The following is a 19,925-nucleotide window of genomic DNA, read 5'->3' as shown; positions in this document are numbered from 1 at the left end:
TTTACCCCAATTTCTATCCAGAGAATGTACACGTAGGTGTTAGGATTAAATGAGAAGCTTAACATTACGGGAACGACGCTCATTTGCTTTTTCGCCAAAGCTCCCCTGAGAAGAATGATACCCCTCTAATGCCTGTACTGCCGGGGATTGGCCACAGGAGCACTGTCTCGTGTGGCTGTGTTTAAGAAGTGAAAGATTGAAAGGTTGACCTTGCACCCTCACAGCTTTTCCTCACACATTTCACATGACAGGCTGTGCGCATTACTTATTCATGTTTTAAGACAAGTCCGCGCGAGACACACCAACAGCCACGTTCACATTCCCGACGTCCCAGCTGCAGTCAAATACATGTAGTGTAGGCTGAATAAATCTCCATAAAGGGTTTGATTGGGAGCCGTTGTGCGTGTCAGCGTTGCTTACTGCCGGTCACATCTGCAGGAACCATATCCACAACTGGGTGAAGACAGAGCGAGGCGAGCCGGAGCTGACACTAATGCTGTAATTGGCTCGTGCCCATGTCGCTTATCAAAATAATTGACAGTATTTTCTACAGTGAGATGGAAGTGTTTGGACTGGCGCCTCCCACTGTTGACTGCCGATCCAAACAGCACGAGAGGCCTGGTTTTTGTTGTGGTTTCCAGAGAATGTGGTTCTGAGTGAAACTAAATAAAACACAGTGGAACTCTCTTAACCGCACGGCCTGTTGTAAAGGAGTTTAACACAGAACACTGTGAATACAGCTTAAGTGTGGATGCCATGGTTAGATTTTCAGTGATTAGAGTCATGTCAAACAGTGTGTCTGTTCCTTATGCGTTGATGGAAACACAACTACTTCATGCCCTCGTTATGAATCCATCTAATGATTCCAGAGACCACTGTTTGTCGGACTGTAGCTCTTGTGCCTTGGGAACTGTTTTAATGGCTTCACACTTGGTTTGTGTATTGTTAAGAAAGCGCAGTGTCACATTTGCTCTCTTTTTTTGCTATATCCGTATTTCTTTTTAAATGAATGGGCTTTACAGAATTACAGAATTAGAATCCTATAATCCCATAAGAGGTTTGATTTTGCTGTGACATATATACTTTATGAATTTGAGGCTCCACTGTGCTTTCAGGATGGCTCTGAAAGAGATTACAGCATTTTCATTGAGTCCTTGAAGCCCTGACCATTGAAATTCGCTGTTGTTTTCTAAATTGGAGGGCAAATTATACTTTCAAACTTAAAATCACTTGTTCAGATGCTTTTCTTTCTCCTTCTTTTTTTGCAGTGTAACCCGTTGCAAGGAGTCTCCAAAGACCAGGCGGCTGATTGACAGACCTTGGCTGACTGTGGACCCTCCTTCCCAGCGTCTCCTCCTCCACCTCCTCTCGCTCTCTCCTTTCCTCACGCTCCCCCTCTCTTTCTCTCTCTCCCCACTCTCTCTCCTCAATCGCAGGGCTGCGCTCACCGACTCGACACCGCCGACAGGGATGCAGCGAGGGCGCAGCGCAGCCTGAAAAATGGCACCACCACCACGCGTCCTGTGGATCTATCCATCCGCTCTCCTCCTGTACTCCCTGCTCCTCTTTCTGTCGCCGTGCCGAGCCTTACGGAATTACCCGGAGAATGAAGGTGGGTGTCCTGGACCTGGGAGGTTGTGTGAGTGTGCGTGTGAGCGTGTACACATAGATGACTTTGGGGCTGTTGTGCGCTGCGTTGGCTGACGAGGAGCCCCGATCCCCGCGGCTCCACTTGCCGGGGAGAGCGCGGCGCGGAGCGGCGCAGAAAGTGCTCGGCTCCGGTTATGAATGATGCATAAAGAAAAAGCGGAGATGGAGGGAAGCAGAGGAGGGGGGAAAACTGTTGGTCACGTTTTTTCTTTCCCGGGAATATTGGAATTAAATTTGCATGGCGTATATACACACATGCATCACTGACATGCTGAGGATGGAGAGGGCTGATGTGGACAATTTTACTTTCTGACATCTGGAAAAAGCTCCACATCTGTCTCGCTCTTCTTTGTTTTTCTTGCATTAAAGCAGCCTAACTTATAATGATTATGCCAAAGCAATATTGACCTCTGTGTCACAATGCTTCTAAATTATAGATATCTTCATTATAACCCACTGATAGATGCTCTTCCCCTCTGCTGCCGTCTACAAATGAGGAGCAGCAATTACATTAAATTTGTCACACGCTGCTGCTGAGCCTCTCCTGGTTATTGTATTAACATCGATGCTGTGCCTGAAATTAGCCAATGCATTTACTCACTAACTACTCCTGACTGCCTGCTGGACTGAGACATGGGAGCTGGCTCCAGATGGGCACTTCTAAGTGGAGAAAGGAGCACAGCAGTGCATATTCAAAATGTAACTGGTCTAAGGAGCGGTGGGTCTTTTGTGAGTGCTTGTTTGTTGCTTCTCGTGCTGTCAGGCGGTCTGACTGGAGGTGATCCCAGCTTGACTTGACTGTCATCCTGTGAAGCGTTTTCATTCACAGCTCCAGTCGTGTCCCTTTGTGCGGCTCAACAAGGCTGCATCCCCTGTCATGAGCTGCACGGTCGCTACCTTTCTCCTACTTTCACAGTACATTAAACAGTCAAATGATTTCACATCAACCCCCCACGCGCACACGGGACAGCACAGGCCAGGCCACACTCAGGTTGGAGGGGACCTCCTGTCTGCCTCTGGCTGACTCAACTGTGTGTGAGCTGAGTGTATGTCACAGCCCGGAGGAGGTCACAGAGAACAAAAGCTCTGGAGGTTAGGTAGGCAGCGAGCGGAGAAGGAGGAGCAGTGCGCTAACAGCAGGAGACACTGCATGTGAGGGAGACACTAACACACCGATGAAATATTCATTCGAACGAGCATGAATGATGTAACCCCCTGGAAGCCAAAGGAAACTCCTGTTGATAGGGATAAACGCACAGGGGGCCTCTGTGAGCTGCTGTGCACGTGTGTGTCTGATGTTCAACTTGAGCATTTTTGAGGTGACTGACAGGTCAACAGAGTTTTCAATGTACACTTTTTATATTGTGTGTCCAGTGTCTTTGTCCTCCCCCCTCTGGTCATTTATCTGTCCTGCTGCTTCAGCCTATTGGTCTAATTGGCACTTTTTTAGCCAAGCCCCTGACTTGTGTGTGTGTGTGTGTGTGTGTGTGTGTGTGTGTGTGTGAATTAGTGTTGTGTGTGTGCCCCAGTGGGACAGTAATCCAATGAAGCCATTTTTGTCCGCCGCTCTACGCTCTGCTTTTACCTCTCAGCCTGCCAGTTTTCCTGCTGTGACTGCACGCTTAGCTGAGGGACTGCTTTTCTTTTGTGCCAGTTTGGGTGTGTGTGTGTGTGTGTGTGTGTGTGTGTGTGTACCTTGTGTTAGTCTATGAGTGTGCATATTCCCCACCCACGCATTTCGGCAGTCATGTTATTCCAGGAAATCCTCCCTCTGAGTCTGTCTCGTATAGCGAAAAGTGTCATAAACGGAGAAATACGACTCAAAAAGCTAAATTAAGAGCACAGTGCCTTTGATAGAGCTGATAGTGTTAGCAGCAAAATAGTGTTAAGCTGTCAACAAGCTTAGTTTACTACATGGGCTTATTGATCTGCTCCGAAATTGTTGGCGTTTACAAGAAACACAGTTATGAGGGTGGGCTGGAACACTGGAGAGAATTGCTCCGAATTGCTGCTAACTGTTGACTTTGGGAACACGATCTGTGGAGGAAATGGGCTCATTCATAAGTTGTTGTGATGAAGAGCATCCTCTGAAGGTCTTTGTTGCCAGCAGAACAGGGAGGAAGAGGAGTGGGGTGAGTTTCTGTGAGCCAGCAGAGGGAGCCCCACACACAACGAGCCCCGGCCCTGGGGGCAGACTGATGTAACAGCTGGGTGGACGCTCACAGGTCTCTGCTCGGTTCCCGTTTGTCCCGCTGTCCTCATCCCTGCTTTACCCTCCTGATAACCCAGTGGAACGACAATTGTCTCCTCTTTCTCTGGGCCTACTTTTTTTCCTGCTCCCCCTCCGGTGCAGAATCATGCTGGGGAATAGAGCAGATTACTTCCTTCTATTTATCTGTATCTAAATATACCTCCTCAAGCCTAGAAAAACACAGAAGCATGATCGGGGCTCTGCGCTTCCTTCAGCTGCAACGGGATGTTGACTATGAGGGATGCAAATGAATGTTTTAATTCCTTCCTCTGCCCAGGGTGAGGGATGGGGGTGAAACAACAGAGCAGGGAATATATTTAGGGTTCGGTATCGTTGGGGGTTTTTTCCGATAAGGGATGCTAAAAAGATGCTTTTAAAATGGTACTGGTGCTTAAACGGTGACAGATGCAATACTGTTTTCTTTAAAACCCTCTATATAATAAGAGCGGCTTTTTTGTTACCGATGCAAATTGGAAAGTTGGGACGACCGCCCAGCCAGCTGATGGCTCCTACAAGCGAACAATCATAAAATCCCACTGCTTTCGAAAGTGTCCCATGTGTCGCCAGGTGCTTCATTCAGTTTGTCACGTTCCTCCCTTTTCAAACTTTTGCCCCACGTCCCAGTGTGTGTATTATTTTTTAGGGAAATAAACCCACATCTCTGACCGTTTAGCTTTAGGATTTTTGTTGTTGTGTCATCTGGAGTTTGAGGTAGCTGCTAGATAACTGTAGGTTAATGTTACGTGCTTCCAGAGCCGTGTTGCCACCAGTTAAGTGTAATGTAACTAGGCCTGTGTGGGGGTGTTAATTTTGCCTGTATGGGTTGCAGCTCATAGCTCAGGCACCGAAATAAGGCACCGAAATCTGCGTTGTGATTCTGCCCTATAGGAACCGGCAGTGAGGGATTGGGGTTCCCTGGCCTATTTCAGTTTTATTACAGTTTTGAGATTTAATGTAATCTTGCAACCAGACATGTATTTTTATTGGACTGGCCTCAGGATGATAGGTTGGAAAAGGCTGTATTGCTTCGTAAGGTGAACATGAGGGTGAGCAGCCAGCAAGCATATGTAAAGCATGTCCTCTACACACACACACACACTCTCATACACACGCACATCTTATGATTCACACAAGATCCTGACTGTGGCATAATGTTCGGTTAAAGGTCGCTTCCAGTTTAATTGCTTTAATCTATAATGGTTGCTTGTAGTTATCGGCAGAGCCATATCTCACGTATAGTGTCTGTGTGTGTGTGTGTGTGTGTGTGTGTGTGGGTCCGAGATATTGCTTTGCTCCCATGTAACAACCGTGACCTTGGACAGAAGAGGATATAGATCTCCGCTCTCATCAGAGAGCAGCAGAGAAGACAGCAAGCGCAAGCACCCTCCTGTTTTCTTTACTACCGCCACTACTCCATCTCCAATCCGGCTTTTTTCCCATTTCTGCCCTTCTCTATTTTCCATCTGCCTCCCCCCCGCCCTCCATCTCCCTCTCCTTGGTTGGTTTCCCTCTTGTCGTCTTCGTTTCTTTCCCTCTCTCACGCTGGTTCCTCCGCTGATCGCCAAACAGTTGGACAGGAGTTGTGAGCTGCTGTGTGTTTTCTGTAATGGGGTTGGGCTCTGATATCTGCTTAACACAGGCCCCGTGCACAAGCACAAATGGGCATATGAGCACATGCACACACGCACAAATGCCCACATGAACCGATCCTACTCTAATACACGGCTGGGGGGCAGTTTGGTGGTCTTGGTCCTGAGAAGAGTGTCACGTATTCCCGGGGCCGGCTGATAGATGGGGTTATAAATACAGCTCAGTGACAGAGAAGGATTCTGCTGCGAGGGCTTCACCTCACGGATTGATTGCGTGTGCGTGTGTGAGAGAGAGAGAGAGAGAGACCGAGAGAGAGCGACACAGTCTCAAATGATAAATAAAAGACAAAAAGACAGATGCACCAGAGAGAATCTGTGAGACAAAGTGAGAAAGGAAAATGAGAACAAAGACAGAGGAGCAGATCAAGACAAACTGAATAACCCAGCCATCTCTCCGTGCCCTGCTGAACAGAGCACCAATAAGAGCGCCCTCAGAGCCATTGCGTTGTACATGACGGTAGTCAGTGGTTGCTAAACATGGCTTCGTAGTTTCTCGTATTTTTGCTTTCCTCTTTCTCGCAGAGAGAGATTCCATACAACTCTCATGTTTGTCTTTGAGGTAGTTCTGATCAAGTCATCTGTTCAAGTGTTTTTCAGACTTTAGCTTTAATCAGTTATTTGATGCTATAGAAACGGGCTAACACGTCGTAAATGACTTTGTTGCTTTGGCTGACTCGCGATTGGTCGAGCACGTGTGTTGATGGGACCTCGCCGCTGTGGCTCCATCCCACGATCACTACTGAACAGACTCTGGCTCCAAATGCACAGGACGCCGGTGTTCATATCTGACATATTGTGGCTTTTATTCTGGACAGTGGGAGGAAGTGGAGACATGTTGCCCATCTTCAGATACAGTCAACGGCCAAAGGGTGAAGACTTATTCTTACTTGTTATCTGTTTTACCAGTTTTTTGTAGTGTACTTAGATTAATATGCAGACCTTTTTAATGTTATGTAGTCAGTGTGTACTGTAATTCAATTATCTTCATTCAACAAGCTGCCATGACAGAAAGTAACTCAACACAATGTTTTCTGTTCCTTTGTTAGAGTGGATGTACGTGTGTGTGAGTGTGTGTGAGTGTGTGTCAGTGTGTCAGTGTGTTAACTAGCTTGAATAGAAGTTGGAACAGTTTTTAGGCTCGGCTGATTCCCGTCAGATGCCGAGCTCATTAATGTCAGAGAATTCTTCTCTCAGTGTGTGCTGTCTGAAGTGAAGTTTGGATGTAAGTGGGTTTCCCCCCCACCCACCGCCATGTCCGCTGACCCCTTCCCCCTCTGAACAAGCCCTTAACTGCTGGTCCAGTCACTGATCACTGGGCCTTGGCCACTGTTAAACACACACACACACACACACACACACATGCACACACAAACACACACATTCCTCTTTTCCTGGTTTCCTCTCACCCCTGCACCTCCTGACCTTTAATTTGGCTAAATTGAATTTGGTTGTTTCCTTACCTCACTCCCCTCCTCTTTCACTCCCTCGCTTTCTGTTTTCCTTTTGTTGTTAGGCAGCTTCACAAACAAACAGCCGAGGATTCGGGTCAGCTGTAGATGGGTTTGCTGACCAGCGCTCCAATATTCTCTCCGCTGCTGCTGAAAGGCAGTGAAGGTATTACGAGAACAAAATACATACAAATTTTTAAAAGCAGATTTACCTGAAATATCCATGCAGTTAGGCTAGCCGTTGATTTTAATTTTCAGAATGCTTCAGAGGTTCTCCTGACAAAAGAGCAGTGGCACCTTAATGTTGTAGCACTGCAGCAGCTGGTGCATCCAGAGACCTCTGTTCACATCTTTTAAACACGGCCAAGATCTTTTCCAAATTCTTATTAAAGCAATTGCATAAAGTTAAACACTATAGAGGGGGTGGATTAGCATACAACCTCAATTAATAATTTAAGAGACATTCTTAAAGATGCAATAAATAACAATTCGTCCTGTCATTCCTTCAAGACCATCAATGTTCAAACCCAGATAAATCCCAGAGTTTATTCAAAGTAACAGGACGTTTCATTTAAGTTCACTTTTTGCTGCGTCACACTGTTCCACTGTTTGTATTGATCACAAATTTTCATTGACGTTAGCTGCGTAACGTGAGTAAAACTTAAATACATTACCTCATCCGTGAACATGATTTGTGTGAGGTCAATTTTCATCGACACACTACTGATGTTGAAAACAACTCCCATTATAGTCATCAAACTTGATCGTTATTGTTTTTGACTGAGCGACCCCTTTTGGCTGAAGTTACATATTGTATGTGTAACAGTCCAAAGCATTTTGAGTGACGGTCTCCCCCATCCTTTTACACTCCCATGTTTTACCAGTTTAACTCGTCTATTTACTACTTGATGCCGTCCACATCACTGCAAATTGGTTTAAGTTTGATTTTATGGATGCAGCAGGGCAGTCGGACAAAATTGCTGGACGGGCCATTACTGTAGGTGTGGTATCGACAGGCACTGAGCTGTTTGTGTGTGACTGCGTATATATTATGTGTGTGTATCGACAGTAGCAGCCTGCACACCTTTATCTGACACGTGATTTCCTATCCGTCTCCATTGCCATGGCACACTCCAGAGATTCCAGGCCAATTTACCCTCATGTGACCAACCACTGTGTGACAGCCATACGTCTGTGTGTCTGTGTGTGTGTGTGTGTGTGTGTGTGTGTGTGTGTGTGTGTGTGTGCGAGTGTGTGTTCTTGTCCCATCAGAAAGATTGTCTTAAGAACTAACGGAGCACAAAGGAGTGGGGAAAAGCCCATGGTCAGAAAAACATAGCTGTTCCTTGTCTTACTGAGAAAAACTAAATCTTTATCTGTCATTGCTCATTTACTCTTATCAGTCCTCACCTTCTACTTTAAGTCACTTCTTTGGAGCGATGCATCACAGTTTAGAGAGGATGTACAGACTGGGAGCTGTGGTTTCATTTCTATCAGGTCATTTCTGAACTCTAATGTGTGTGTACTCGTTTTTGGTTCCTTCTTTAGGACTTTTTCCAGCGTAAACACTGACCTTGTCAGGATCAGTAGACCTTGTGGGGACCAATTTGTGTGTGTGTGTCTTTTTGCCCTTCATGAGTTGTTGGTGCACTGGTGGAAGGAGCTTATTAAAAAAAAAAAAAAAACAAGTGTCTGGATCTGACTGGATGTCACAGTCCAACACTGTAAGCATTCAACCAGCATGCACAGACAAACCCCCCCCACACACACACATGCACGCGCGCATGCACACGAGCACTCCGGAGCCTCTTCAAGCGACAAACTAGGGCAGCCCTCTTGTCATAGTCTTCTGTCAGAAAGGCATCTTCACTCCTCTGCACGTGTTATATGAAAAAGCAGAGTAGGCTTGTACCCTCTTCCACAGTGGAAGGAGGAGGGGCTGGGTTCTCATTGAGGTACAGTTCGTCACATACATGAATGTTTTCGCGCTCAGTCTGCCTCTTGGGTCGACATAACTTTTTTTTTTCAAGGCTGAAGGGAATACCATTTTCAATAAACCATGGCACATTCTTTAAAAAATTCTCTAAAGCAGCAGCATTGAAAAAGTGCGTCATCGAATTGTTTTCCCTCTTGGACAGCAGCATAGTCTCTCTCTAAATAAGTCTATGACTGTAGGTGTGTAAGTGTGTGTTACGCAGAGTAAATAAAAACAAGAGTGAACTGATGACAGCTGGTTTGTAAATGTCTTCTGATACTGAAGACGTGATCTAGTAAATGTCCGTATCGTAAGTTATCTAGATGATTGATGAACCGAATCCAGGTATCTTGATTGTGTGTTTTTTTGACTTTCCAATATTCCCACCACTCTTTGTTTTTTCACCAGTTGATGATTAACCCTCTCTGGTTTCTAGTTTCCTGGAGGCTGCTGCATTTATTTCTTTGATCTATTTAAAATGTTCCATCATTATCATACGTGATGAAAGAGGAAAGCAGCAAATAATTTATCTTCTGCATTCATCAAATTCAGCTTGACGTTGTTTAGGAAAATATTGATTCCTTATTTCATTAATCAATGAAAATGTAATTTTTTAAACTTTGGTTTTCAGTCTTAAGACAAATGACATTCTTTTTTTTTAATCTTTGTTTATTGTTTTATACTTTATTTATCATACATCATCATGCTTTCTTCACTTGTTTCACAAAACCAGGTTTTTATACCATGTAATAATGCAGATTTAGTATATTTAAAACTTTATATTTCATTTAAATATATGTAATTTAGTCTGGCTTGATGTGGAATTTATGTTGTCTTTGTCAAACTGTAAAGGATCAATATAATATTTCTCTGATCAGAATACTTAAAATAGTAAAAAGCAGGAGCAGTAGAACAGAATCAAAGAATAATTTCTATTAAAATTAAATAATCGTAGACAGCAGACAATTTGCCGACAGCGATCACACTTGAAGAAGTATATTATTTTCACTCTTAAATCGTGAACCTCATCCCACCCAAAAAAATCTCACTGTGAGAGGAAATTGAAAACATTGCATATTGGGATTTGCCAATGGCAGGAGAAACACACCCGACATTCACATACTGAGGAAATAAGTGAATATTTTACATCTGCAGTTCCATTCATTAAATTATGACAAAGGATGTATCTCATATCTACGATGTGAAACAGGCCATGAGGTAGGACAGGAAGGATATACAGCAGCACAGAACTTCAATGAAATGAACAGCGGACGAGAGCGCCGGTGGAGAGAGAAAACTGGAGGAAAAAAGATGGACTGAGAGCCTCTGGTGGTTTGTGGATGAGTGGAGAGAGGACTGATGGAAAGACAGCATGAGAGAAAATGTTGCGAGTCTCCGTTCGACACCAGTTTGCTCCCAAAGTTCAGAGCTCAACTCTTCTCACTTCTTCATCCTGCTCTCCGTCGGCCTGTTGTGTTGCCCTGACAACACTCTCCCTCGTTGAACTGCAATCTCAGTGGAGTGGAGGCAGAAGAGGCTAGTGAGTGTGTGTGTGTGTGTGCGTGTGTGTGTGTGTGTGTGTGTGTGTGTGTGTGTGTGTCTGTACAGTTGTATATTTGACCAGAGTAAGTTATCTTCACTGAAGCCGGCTATTTTTTCTAAAGAGGTGATTTCAGTCTCCGTAGTAATGTCAACCTTTTGGGAAATACACTCAACTTTCTTTCAGCAAATTAGATGAGGAGATCGATACCACTCTCGTGTCTGTGCACTAAATATGAAGCTTTTAACAGGATACGGTTAGCCGAGCTTAGCATATAGGCAGCATGGGAAACAGCTAGCCTGGCTCCATCCCAAGGACATAACCTCTTTTAACTGCAACTTTAAAGCTTACTAATCCATTATCTAGTTTGTTTAATCCATAGAAAGGCAGACTAGCTACCCACACTCTCCAGTCTGGAGCTGTGTCCCTATTCAGGGGCCTCCTCCGGTCTACGCAGCTCACGAAGGAGGCGGCCTTAGACCCACAGTGTGGTTTATGGTCTATATTTCCTATTTGCTTCACCAACTTTGACATTACATAAATAGCTACACTAGCGACTGTTCTTTCTGCAGCTCAGCTTCATCACCATTCATTGCGTTATGAAACCTGGGATATGTTGAACTCAGAAGGGTCCAACCATTGGAGCCTTGGTTGCTTGGGAATGGAAGGATGCATTTGTTGGCCGCAATTGAAGGACCCTTCGAAACCTTTACTCCAAAGCAGGCGCTTCTGAAATGAGACACTGCTTCATGCTAAGCTAACTAGCAGTGGGCTGAAGTTTAACTCAGCATACAGATGCGAGAGTAGTATTAACTGTGCTGTCCAGCTTTTTATTCCCAGAATTGAGGTTCATTTTCTCTTCTGATGCTAGAAATACTGTGCTCATAGTTTATGTATATTGTTGCCCTTTGTATTTACGTCCAACATTATTACCTATTATTTTGACTACTTGGTACCATTATGTCCCTTTGAATGTGTAGAATTTAAGTGAATCAGTGGTTTTAATTTTGAAAAGTAATTACAAAAAGATGTAAATAACAATCTTTAAAAACTCACAAATAAAAAAAATCTGGCTAATCTGAAACACCATCTACAAGATACCATGATCAGCATCCCATCTGCATTTCCCCAATTTTCTCTTCACGTTCATTTACTGGATTACTTTCTGTCACAAGAGGATCAGTAAGCTGAATTACTGATTTAAATTTAATATTTTCTGCTCTAAGCAGAAAAGATCTTACGAACTCATTATGTAGTCTCATATTGTTCTCTATATTGAGTCTGCGTGGTGGTCTTATTGTGCAGCCCTTTCTCTTCCTGGCCCTGGCACCATCCTAAATTGTGTGTTTGTCAGTTTTGTGTGCGAGTGCGAGTGTGTGTAAGCATCCCGGTCTCTTTGTGCGCCAGTCTGGTTGTTGGCAGCGGCGTTTGATTCTTGGCAGGTGGATCACAGCTTCTTGCAGCCCAGCTGAAGCAGTGAGAGAGAGGGAGAGAGAGAGAGAGAGAGAGAGAAACAAGGGAGGAATACAGGGAGAGACAGACACCCCAGGGGGAGGAATCAGGAGTGAGAAGAAAAGCAGACAGACACAGAGAGGAGATGGAGAGACAAAGAGATTGAGGAAATGTTTTGTGTTTCTGTCTTTAGCTCTGGGCGCAGTAGAAGGTGCCGGTTCAGCATATTGCTGCTTCCCGTACAGGAATTTCTTTCATTCTCATAATGTAAACCTCACAGTTTGGTGCTGAAGATCGATACGACAGCGTGTCCATCAGGAACCAAACAGCTCTCGCACTAATCAGGCCACATGTGCACGTGTATGGATCGGTGCATTGATGTCCCTTGTTAGAAGCTTAGGAAATATTATGAGCACGAGGGCCCATGTGTGAACTCGTTTGTGTGAATGTGTTATTTTAAGATAGAGTAGATAGATAGATTTTCTTTTTGGTTTCTATTGTTGTCTCTAAGTGTTCAATTTTGGAATGTGCTCCACTGTGAGTATGAGATATCATTTTTAGCTGCTCATCATATGTGTGTGTGTGTGTGTGTGTGTGTAAGAGAGAGAGAGACTTGTCATTACATCGAACATGAGCCAGGCTTGAGTGAGTGAATGATCAGCTTGGTGTTTTTGTTACGGGCCGAAGCAGGCCTGGCCCAGGCTTAGATTTCTCTCTCTCTCTCTCAAACACACACACACACACACACACACACACACACACACACACACACACACACATATTTCCCCTGAAAAGGAAAGAGAGAGGGTAAGAACTTTAAATTTAGATGGATGGATGGAAAGTTACAACTTCAGCACTAAATAGAGTCAAAGAGATTCATGTCTGTTTAAGTAAGAATGCTTTGTATTTTGTTTTTGTCAGACACAAACAAACAAACAAACACATACACAGACACACCCACACATGTTTATATATAACCTATATGCATTCTCGCTGTGTCAGCAGACAGGAAGCTATAGCTTATACATAATTGATGTGTCCAGTCATTGATTAGTGATAGTCAAGTGATAAGTGGTATTGACAGGAGGTGTGAGGAGAAGAGAGAAAGTGTCAATGTGTAGTTTTATGTATGTGTGCGTTTGTGTGTTTTCCCAGTGGACTGCAAAATGGTTTGAGAACATGTAATGGCCCCCGTCACACTTTGGCTTACAAGGCAGTTCTGTTAGGCCCGTACATTTTCTACACAATGAGAAACTACACAAGCAAAAAAGTCACTGTAGATGTGTCTGTTTGCCTGGTGGATATGTGGTGCTCCGTCCATTGAGTCCATAAGATATTAAAATCACGGCAAAAGTTGCAGTGACACACATGGTCAGTGAGTACAAAGTTAACCAGGGTCCAATGAAAACAACAGCAGTGAGGCCTGTGTGTTACCTTGAATCGTAATTTCGCTGAAGACAAACAAAATAAAGCTCCAGAAATAATATTTACCTAATTTGTATTCAAATATCCTAAAATCTGCATGGATACAATCAAAACTATCGGGGAGCCTAGATACTATTGTCATTTGTGTAAACAATAAAATGAAAAAACTATCAAGCTTGTACTTATCCATAGCCTACTCTGTGAAAAAAACATTTATAACAGTAATTGACTCACAAAGGCAATAACTGTTATGATTGAGTGTATGTGAAACAGACGATTTGACCTAATACCTGTTTATAAGAAGCTTTTACCGACACAAATAGGAGTGTGTGTTTTGTGCACCTTTGGGCCCTGAAATCACATATTATTATACTATTATGCCCAATTTCCGTACGCCACTCCAAATGCACATGAGCTGGTGAAAAAGTCTTAATGGTCTTTAGTTTGTCTGTATACACGCGCGGACTGGAGGCTGCCGCTGACCTTTCCCTGCTCAGCATCTCTCCTCCGCTGTTTCTGTCTCATCCCTCTCATTTAATCTATCGCTCTCTCACCTCGGCTCCGCCACGCAGCCTCTCTCCCTGCTTCATTACACCGAGTGCACTATTTTCTGGCTGTTTTCTCACGCGGCCGCTGCTGTGTGCGAGATCGCCAGGACACGAGCAGTTATGTGGGCTGTTACACGCGCATACGCACGTATACACTAATGCAGCATGACGTGCCTCCCTGCTGCCATGGTGTGCTGAGCTGAGGAGAATGGCTGGGATTCAGTTAGGGCTGATGAACAGCGTGAGTGCGAGAGGAAAAAGAGGGATAGATAGGAAAAGAGGAGGATGGACCAATTTTACAGTTCTTTGTTATACCTACAGGCAGTATGGATACACAGAGGGGCTTGTAAACAGCCATTCTCTCCCTCTCTCAATTGAGCGATTAGTCTCATTTATATGCAGGACGGCAAACTGTTTTCTTTTTATTCAAGTAGTTTTTTCCAGGTCACTGCTGCATTGGTCCCTCATGAAATTGGAGGGAATATGCACGTGTCTGAATTTAAAACTGATGCCGTCACGTTGCATCGTGTCAGGTCAGTGGCCCAGGTGGCTGATCTGTGATCTGTGCCTTGAAACCATAGGTTCAAAGATTCCAATGGCGAGAGGATAACCTGGGAGAGCTAGAGGGAGAGAGAGAAGAAAGAGATAAGCAGCCGTCTCTGCAGATGGATACTGATTAAATATTGATGGTCAGCGGTGTTGAAGACTTGATTAGGACCTGACTGAGCCAAGCCTCAACAAGCGCGCAAGCACACACACAAACACACACAAACACACACACAGCTGCTTTCAGACATGAACGGGACTCTGCAGATCCTATTTTCTCTGGAGGGCGTGCATGTGTGAAACCAAATGTCAGAGTTGGCGCTCCGTAGTTTCTACGCACTTGATCCACCTGACCTCCCAGTATTAAGTCTGTAGAAATCCAGTAGAGGTCGATGTGTGAACACACAGCCCACGAGCGAGTGAGGGGGGGGTTGATGATGCTTATAACACGCGACAGACGCAAAAATTAAAACAAATATCTCCCGTTGAAAACACGTTGAAGACAGAGACGAAGATGTCAAAGGAGTTTGTGGTGATAAGAGCAGACGATGGTCTAGGGTGCTGGAAACCAGTTCACATGCGCTCAGCAGCCGAGTTTACGCGTCACTTCCTGTCTCTGTCTGCTGCACCCGGCTGCTTCACCTCTCGTCTGAATAATGTGGAGGATTTTATGCTGTTGTAAAAGTAGCTATGCCGAAAACCTCACGCTAAACTCTGAAGCCGATTCTCTGGATTTTACCAATAGGTAAAAACAGCTTATGTCTAGTAAAGAAAGAGCAGAAAAAAGGTATATACTTAAATAAGAATGTTAAAATATCATTGTGACGTCAGTAACTTGTGTATCAAAGTTTCACCGACTGTCCGGGTTGATATTCCAACTTGAGATGGCGTTCATGTGAAATGTCCTGTTTGGGAACTCAATTTTCTGATTATTCCAATACCACACAATTCTACTGCTAACTTTTATCAACCTAAAACTAACCTGAAAATATGTCCTCATGTTATAAGGACATGCTTTTTGTTCCCATACTGCGACTTTATAAAGTTTAGGTCCCCACAGCGTCAGTCATACTTAGACCACACACACACAAGCAGGCACGCACGCACATACATACACACACGCTGGTCCTCACAAAGCTGTATAAGAGCACACACACACGCAGGTGGAGAACCGCACACCAGCGTCTGAGCAGGTTTTTATTATGCCTCCCGCTGGTCAACCTGCCACCTTCTCTCTCACGTTTCATTCTCACCTTCCTGCATCCTTCTTCCACTTCCACCTCCTGTCACTCAGCAGATCACACACAGGAAACGGGTGTAATCTGGATCATATGTGCACATACACCCCCACCTCTGCACATGGTGCTGGGTGACAGTCTCCTATTTAAGTGGTATTTCAACAAAATCTTTTTTCGCAGTTGTAATAATCCATTTGTAGGTGTGTACATTGTTGTAAAATGTGTGTTAAGAGGGTTACTGTGTGTTTTATTAGTAACATGAATTGTTACTGACCGATTACTACATGTGGTCTTGCTGATACATTTTGTTTACAAACAGTGTCTGGATAATCCACACAGTTGGGTGAAGTGTTCACAAAATGCACAGTAGATTTTCTGTTTTATAGCCAATGATTGATTAATAAAATGGATTCTGACCATTGTAACAGCTTGATGTGTTCAGTCCAACGCATGTGTCTGCTCATTGGCCTGAAAGGGTGAGGAGAATGAGACAAAAGCACTGTTTTAAGCCTCACCTGGAAAAGGAATATGATTGTATTGAAAATGTTAAATATAAAAATACAGGCAGAATTATTAAACCCTGAATGTGTTTTAATAATTATCTGGTATGTTTTATTCATTCTGAGGCCATATCAGCACTGGAATCCATTGTTTTAATGGACGTTTCATGAAAAAAACGGTTTTTCAGGCTCGCGGTGGTCGAGAGGTTGATGGTGAAAAGAGAGAGCGAGGTTTTGGGCGGGAGTCACTTTATGTAAATGCGTGTGAATGCACCTTTTAAATAAACTCTGGCCTTGGTGCCTTGATGCGGCTTCAGCGACGGACTCCGTGTCCCCTTGAACCACAGCAGCTGCAGCACGACTCTAGTTATCTGAAAGCTGAAATTATAGGTTCACCAGTGTTTGTGATTCTGCTGCTGTTTTGACTCAATGCAACAAAACACGCCCCTTGTATGAAAGATGGAAACATCTTGGAGTTTTACATGGGAGGTTTACACCCTAAGGTTTTATGATGCAGTGGAGACAGACGCATGTTATTGTAATGTATGAGTTTCTTTTCACTATGTTAACATGCTGGCTCTCTCTCTTCCGTGTGTTTTGCAGTTACGTTGCTGGACTCCATGTCAGCTCTGGCCGACCTGGGCTGGGAGGCTTACCCTAATGAGGGGGTGAGTGTTCGCTGCACAACACAAACACAAACACAAAAACAAACACAAACACACACAAAAAAAAAAACCTCCTCTCTCTATGTTGGAGCTGGCATCAGAAGCATACATCTGATCAAAGCTTGCAGGTTGTGTTGACTCGTTGTATTTTCAGGGAACAGGCAGCAGCACTGGAGTGTGTGTTTTAGAGAGCACTGGGTTCTTGAGCGCGCCTTGCTAAATCGGGAGTCTGCAGGGGGAATTTACAAATTATTTCTGCTGCGCTGAGAACGCCGTGGCACCGGAGCCTCCATTTATTACGGGTTGTGATTTCTCGGGGATGGAGTGAAGGGACGGGGTGGAAGGCTAGATATTCTTACACGAGAGGACATGACGTGTACATGTTGTGTCGCTTAAGTATGTGTATGAGTGTGTGTGTGTGTGTGTTTGTGTGCGCGAGGGAGGTTATGTAACTAGCCTTTTGCAGGTATGGGGACCAAGGGAGTGCAGCCAGCATGAATCGGAAGATAAAAACAGAGAAGTGAGAGGAGAGGGAGGGTGGAGAGTGGAGAGTGGAGAGTGGAGAGTGGAGAGAGGGAGAGCGACAAAGTTTATTCAATAAAGAAATAAGAGCGGGATCTGAATGTCACTCTAGCACTAGAGCTGTTGAATGGCACTGAATTAATTCTATTTCCCCTTGAGTCACACTTCCTTCGCCACTATTCAGCGTCAGTGTGTCAAATTGCAGGATGCCACACGCAGTTTCATGGCTGTGCGCAGCGGAGAAGAGGCAGCTGAAGCTAAGCGAGGTTTCGTTTTCTCAGGCAATCAAGGGTATCAAGTTCACCCGGTTGAAATGCGCTGATTGTGGAGCCATGCCGTGGATGTTGGTGTATGTGTTTCTTTTTCTTCCTCACTGAGGCAGAATGTGTTCCATCTGTGTCTGAGCGAAAAGGTTCAGTCTAAATTTTTGACAAGTGGATTACCCAAGTTAGTCTTATAGAAAATATGGTTACGGTCGGGGTGGATTAATCATGGCTCGGAAAAGGCACATGTGTTGTTAGTTTACCCCTCAAAGATGTGTGTTGGCTAGAAAAGTTGAATATATGAAATGAAGCCCATCCTGTATATCTTTATTCATGAACTGTTAGCATGGAGGGGATCTGGCGTCTCCTTCCTGAGGGTGTAGAGAACCTGAGAGGAGACACAAACATACACACACACACACACACACACACACACACATACGCACACGCACATGCACACGCGCACGCATACACACAACTCGTCTGTTAAATAAACTCCACCAGCATCGACTGAGACATAAGAAATAGTTTAGTTTTAGTGTCTTTACTTTGGGTTGAGGCTCTATCAGCTGTTTAATCGCACAGAGGAAATTATTTAATTGGTTAAAGCTGTTTTTTTTTCCCTCTATCATGGTTGCTCTCAATTTGTGTGTGCATTATGGAAACCGGAGCTGATGTTATCTTCCGCCAATAATAATGATCCTACCGCTTTGTTTGTGTTCGTTCGCTGCCAGTTTAAAGGAGACAAATGCAGAAGGCTAAATTGTCCGAGATAACCAGCTGCTCCTGTCTCTTCGCCTCACCATGACTTTTCCTGAAAATAAAAAGTTGTGTCACTCAGAAACAGCCAGAAGGGAGACAGGCCTAAAGCAACTGTCAAATAGGAAAAGATGAGAAAGCAATGAAAAAAAAAACGGTTTTATATGAACCCAAGTTTTATCATCACTAAAATATTTTATTTTTGTCAAACTAAAGATGATCCCTCTACTCGTGATTTCTGAACAGACATCCCATCTGATAAACCAATAAACCCCTTGTACTTTTGGCTCCTTAAAGGAAAAAAAACTTATCAAAATGCAGAAATCACAGACTAATTGAGGCCAAACCTGTTGCACGATTTTTTAAGACTGTGATATATTAAATGTAAGACCAATGTCAAGTGAGACAGATATTAAGGAATATCAGAGTCCCAGAATAATTTACAATCCCGATAGTTGAGGTGAAGTAACATAGGTATCCACCGTCTCAGCCAAGCTTAGTCTACTGAAGTAGATTCTGACCAAGGTATTTGTAGACTTATCATTTCCTTGGAGTCTTGTTTGTAGTTTTATTAAAGAGTGCAAATATCTACAATTGAGAAAGAACTACAACACAGTGAGCCAGACTATGCTCGTCACTAAAACATTCCTCTTTGTACTTTTTAAATTAAATATATTGATACTGCAGGTCAGAAAATGAATGTTGTTGTCATCAAATGCTCCTTGGATCAAATGTAAAGGAGGAGAAAAGCGATGAGAAAGTGATGCACTGAGAGTTGGTAGGTGCAGAGGCTGTGAGAAGGTCTTATGTTTCATATCAAGGGGATTATCTAGTTGACCTTTGGCCCCTAAACCTGTGGATTGGACCCATCGAAAGGCAATTCCCACCAATTCCAGACCAGTGTCTACGTGAATTAGTCGCAAACCCCACTTGACCCCTGAAGGTCACGTTTAATCCACACTGTGCAGGGTCGGATGTGCCTGAGAGTGGAGCGACCCACTTCTGTCACCGGGCAGGGGTGTTCCTCATTGGGGACACAAAACAGACCATCTTAATGATCTTTGAAAACAGGAGGCCCCCACAGCATCTCTGCTCCCCCACTGACCACCCCCACCCCTCTTCCCCTTGTGGTTCTTCACCTTCCATCTCTGTTTTCCCCTCCACTCGTTCTGTCCGCCAGCCTCACCGGGCCAGAGATCGGAGGCCAATTATGGCCTGGTGGGTGTGCCCATCAGATGATTGCAGGAGGAGGGATATTATGTTAAGCTGGTGAATGGTTGAACCTAACCCCAATCTGACGTCTCTGCTTCACTTCAAAGCGCTCAAGCCGGCCCCGTGCTGATTGGCTGAGGTGATTGAGGGTTCAGAGAGGAGGGTTTTCGTTCTGAATGTTAATTAGCGTTCAGCCTGAACCAACACAGGCAACAGTTTTCTTTGTGTATTTGTGCGTATACGGAGGAGAGCTTAAACTCTTCAGCCTATCTAAACATCTTC

General features: G+C 44.3%; 1 protein-coding gene across 1 annotated transcript in view; it reads left to right on the top strand.

The window, feature by feature from the left end:
* The first annotated feature begins 1,454 nt into the window (after positions 1-1,454).
* Positions 1,455-19,925, top strand: part of epha4b (eph receptor A4b) — an 82,855-nt gene continuing 64,384 nt past the window's right edge. The window contains exons 1-2 of the mRNA XM_062404205.1: positions 1,455-1,612; positions 16,826-16,890. Of these exons, the coding sequence (XP_062260189.1) occupies positions 1,501-1,612; positions 16,826-16,890 (177 nt within the window). The 5' untranslated portion in view covers positions 1,455-1,500. The remainder of the gene's footprint in view (positions 1,613-16,825; positions 16,891-19,925) is intronic.

The sequence above is a fragment of the Platichthys flesus genome, chromosome 14 (assembly GCF_949316205.1).
Source record: "Platichthys flesus chromosome 14, fPlaFle2.1, whole genome shotgun sequence".
NCBI classification, from domain to species: Eukaryota; Metazoa; Chordata; class Actinopteri; order Pleuronectiformes; family Pleuronectidae; genus Platichthys; species Platichthys flesus.
This window is presented reverse-complemented; position numbering and strand designations above follow the sequence as displayed.